Source organism: Nannochloropsis gaditana (assembly GCF_000240725.1).
Source record: "Nannochloropsis gaditana CCMP526 unplaced genomic scaffold scaffold1262, whole genome shotgun sequence".
NCBI classification, from domain to species: Eukaryota; class Eustigmatophyceae; order Eustigmatales; family Monodopsidaceae; genus Microchloropsis; species Microchloropsis gaditana.
The window spans coordinates 1-4376 of NW_005802691.1; the positions used below are offsets into that span (position 1 = coordinate 1).

General features: G+C 46.9%; 1 protein-coding gene across 1 annotated transcript; it reads left to right on the top strand.

Moving 5' to 3' along the window:
- Nucleotides 1-389: 389 nt before the first annotated feature.
- Nucleotides 390-693, top strand: NGA_2101014 (gag-pol polyprotein; the record flags this gene model as incomplete). The annotated part of the gene is made up of 1 exon (XM_005852418.1): nt 390-693. A coding segment is annotated over one exon (304 nt), but the record flags the coding sequence as incomplete, so codon positions are not given.
- Between the last annotated feature and the right edge of the window lie 3683 nt (nt 694-4376).

Genomic DNA, 4376 nt, shown 5'->3' on the forward strand with positions numbered 1-4376 from the left:
GTGATAGAGAAAAGAGGGTTATGGAAATCGCTCAAACGGCTTACATTGATATGGTACTCAATAAGTTTGGAAAGGCTGATTGCAAACCAGTATTAACACCGATGGAAGGAACACTGACGAAAACGAATGATAAGGAAATCAAGCCAGATAGTGAATACATGAAGCTAGTGGGTAGCTTATTGTATGCAGCACTGGTCACGCGTCCAGACATTGCATTTGCGGTGCAGTCTTTGGGGAAACATTTGAAAGGACCAAATGAAGAACATTGGATTGCTGCAAAGCGGGTATTGAGGTACCTGAAGGGTACTCGTGAGGTTGGACTCAATTACACAGGTAATTCTACGGGATCGTTTACCCTGGTAGGATACGCGGACGCAGATTATGCTGGTGATAAGGATAATAGACGTTCAACGTCTGGTTATGCTTTTACGTTGAGTCATGGAAATGATGTCAACACGATTGATTGGAAAGCCAAGCAACAAGATGTGGTGGCTCTATCGTCGGCTGAATCGGAGTTGATATCTGCTTTTTCAGCGACACAAAGTGCAGTTTATATTCGTCAACTACTTATGGACCTTGGATTTAAGCAAGATGAACCTACTATGATTATGGAGGATAATCAAGCTTGCATTGCGATGAGCAACAATCCGATTACACATAAGAGGACGAAGCATATCGATGTTCGATATCATTTTGTGCGTGAGAAAGTTGAGAGTAAGGAAGTGGAACTGGTATACATTCCTACTCAGCATCAACTTGCGGATATTCTAACTAAACCCTTATTGAGTATTCGATTCGCAATGATACGTGATCGAATGATGGGTTGTGAGTCTTAATTGGAATTAGAGACAGCTGTGGGATAAGCTGCAGTTACAGTAGAGATGAGTAATATGGTTGTTAGCTTAAGTGTGCGTGCTATAAGGTTAACTGCAATGGAGAATGTTTAAATGATTAGGAGTACGAGTGGGGGTGACGCGAATATAAGGATGACATGATGATGCTAAGGGAGCATGAGATCGGCGATAGGAGGTTAAGCGAGCTGTTTTACAGTGTTGCATCTATATCCTTTATGGATCCTGCAGCGTGTACCACGTCATGCTATTCGCGACTGTATCATGTCATGGTTTGCGTCCAACTAATCATTTGTATGTTATATTATTATACGACAACAGGACTGGCGTCGACCATGTCTTTGGTCGTCTTTGATCTATCTTTGGTTATCTTAGTACACGATTCTTGGGTGAATCGATTGGTATACATTCTCAGGGAGAATAGTAATTGTACTGAAGAACTAATTAGGTATTGGGTTACCTGTGGCATTAGTTTGTTTATTCGCATCAAAACCATGGTCAGACGTTTTTATCCTTTGAAACACAAGAATTGACGCATCTACATCGTTTGGACATGCTCTCACCTCAACAGCCATGGACATCGTACGTGTGCCCCATGGCCAGAGGAGGAGGACGACGAACAACGCCGGCGTCTTTCACGGAAACAAGTTTTTACTCTTAACTACCATGTTTAGGGTTATGAATATCACGCCAATACGGTGATATATGCCTAAGCGACAGCCCTGAGGCGTGGTACAACAACCTTGAAAGGCTGCATACCCTCCAGGCCGTCCTCGTCTAGCTGGGCGTTCACGTAGAATACTTCACGCGCTTCACCACCGACGAGACAAAGCACCTCGTGGTGTGGACGGGTCTCGCAATCATCCGACTTAATATCCACGGGTGCGTGCCTTCCTCTGTTGGCTTGGAGGATGGTACACATCTATTGCTCTTCGCCGCCCCATGCTCGCACCCACCTCCACTCACCTCCGTTTTCTTACAGCGCGGGAGTGAGAGAGAACTTACCTTTGTTATATTGCTAGCTAGACTCTCACATCTTCCCAACGGACGCACCCTCGAGTGCTGATTTCGGGCGGACCAGACATGCATCGTGCGGTGGACGAACACCTGCCTTTGCTGGTTCTTCGACGCCTTCCATTACCTGCTCCACTTCAACATTCAGCGGTTCGTCGAGGGGGCAACAGACTACGCTGCGTCCGTGGCCATGAAGATTGGGGCCGTGAAAGAGGGCCGTTGCATTCTCTTCATTGGCGGGATCCTTGAGTACGTTCCATAAGGCCTCCCCCCCCCTTTCCGTCTACTTTCGAAATATGCCTGCCCCCGTTCAGTGAAGGACCTGAAATGCTCACCTTTTCCACCCAACCACCACCATCCTAGGCCGATATGCAAAACCCGGGTGGCGCAGCGATCCTTCTATTCCGGTGTGTCTCCGCTCCGTCCTTTTCTTTTTTGGTACGCATCCTTACCCACCCTCACGTCTCCCACTTACAAACCACGACAACTTTTACGCTATGGGCGAGTTCTGGACTCGCCAACTACCTCAAATTTACACGGTAGTCCAGGGAGTTAGATTATGGTGACGGTGGCCGGTGGTATGCCGTCGGAAAAATGTAGGTGACTCATACTTATCTGCGTTGAAAGTGATCGCCTTTGTGAAATAATTAAGTGTATTGCCTGCAAATATCAATATGGAATTATGTTTCAATCGTATAAGAGTCAGAGACATATGTAAGGTATTTTAATTCCAATCGCAGATGCGGGTGAGATACAATGAAAAAGACATGTCACCACAATCTTCCAACCAAACCTTCAATGGACTCGTTTACTGAAATTGTGACCCAGACAACCCTCTTAACGCCCTTATCCCTGATTTCAATCTCTATCATCGCCCGAAGCGTCCCCACAATATTTAGCTATATCGCTCTGCTGCCACGGTCTCCTCGATCCTTCGATCCCGGTCCATTTTGGGCCCTGCAATCCAAGCCGCATCATCAGTTGCCGCAATCCCTCCAATCGGTCCATTATCGCTCCTTCTTTCTATCTTGTAATCGACACTCCTTTCCTGACGGAAAAATATAATGGGAATGCGAGAAGGGTATCCTAACGCGACGAAATCCGAATTGTCAGCTGCAGGTGGATGCACGTGGACAGGAGCGCCGTTAAAGTGTTCGGCAACTTTCCCGCTTTCGTAGGATCTGACAAAGGTGCCATTTGTGACCATCGTTTGACATCGGTGTTGGAGTCGGAAACGTCCGCATTTTTTTCTTACTACCAACTCCTTCAGCACGTGCGAGTATGGACAGTACGGTGACCTGTAAACGTAGCCGTCCCTTACGGAATTTCAGACGTACTGGTCTGAAGCGCCATGACATCTGCATTCTAATTAGTGTTTCTTTACTTTTCCTGCCGCATTTACTCTGTAGGCGACTTTCTTTGCCTTTCCTGTCGCAAAAATCTCGACTGACACAACGCCACACACACATACCGCTACAAGGTCTGCGGTCTCTGTATGCAACACTGAATGTCCTAGGGATACCAAACGTGGATGTCCCGTCATTCCAGCCACTTCTCTTGACAGAAAACCACCTGTAGGATCAATCGAAATGAACAAGGCACCTCTACTGTATCCTTTTAAACCATGCTTGCGGTCCTCCTATGTCTCCTAAATGTCTTGTTTCGTCACTTTTATGACTGGACTACAAATGTACTCCCTACACCCACTGTACTTTCCTTCTTCAAAAAAGGCGTCAAAACTTCATCGCTTGGAGGACTTCAGGGACATATATCCTATCACATTGCTCGGCTGCCTCGATCAACACCCCCTCCACGTCCTTCGTTATTTTATCTGCGGGCTTTGTGGTTATGTCAGCATATTAGTCAGCACAGGTTGTAGGTGCACGACTCTCATTTTAGTCGATTTCTGAATAATGTCTTGAGCCATACACCTTCCAAAGGCACGAAAAAATAGGCGCAGTCTGTCCTCCCCCTCTTCGTTCCCTTGCCTTCCCGCCCTCCTTCTTGGAGCTAAGCCTTCGGTACAAGAGAAACATCTCCTTTCCGCCTCGTCCTCTTCTTTTCTGACTTGCCTTTTCTTTTTTCCCTCCATGCCTGACACTTCGTTCACGACCACCCCCTCCCATTTGTCTCTCGCGTTGAACATACGCATATTAGCTCCTGTACGGAGGCATATTACCCTCAGCAGGTACTGGCGCTGATCTGCGGGACTCGGGACGGGGACGTGCGTATTCATGATAGCATCTGGGACATTTAGACGACTAGAGCACTGTAATGGTGGGGAGAGGAAAAGGGATTCCTTGAGGTCTGAAGCGAGATGGCGTAACAGGCACATGGTGGCTTGCTTAACGAAGCACTCTCTTATTGCTGTCATCTCAAGGGCTGTAATGAGTGCCTATTTGAGGGGTTACAAGAAGTCGATACTGATGCGAATAAACAAACAAATGCCACTGTGGATAACCCAATAACCAATTGCTTCTTCAGTACGACCACTAGTTCTCCCTGAGAATG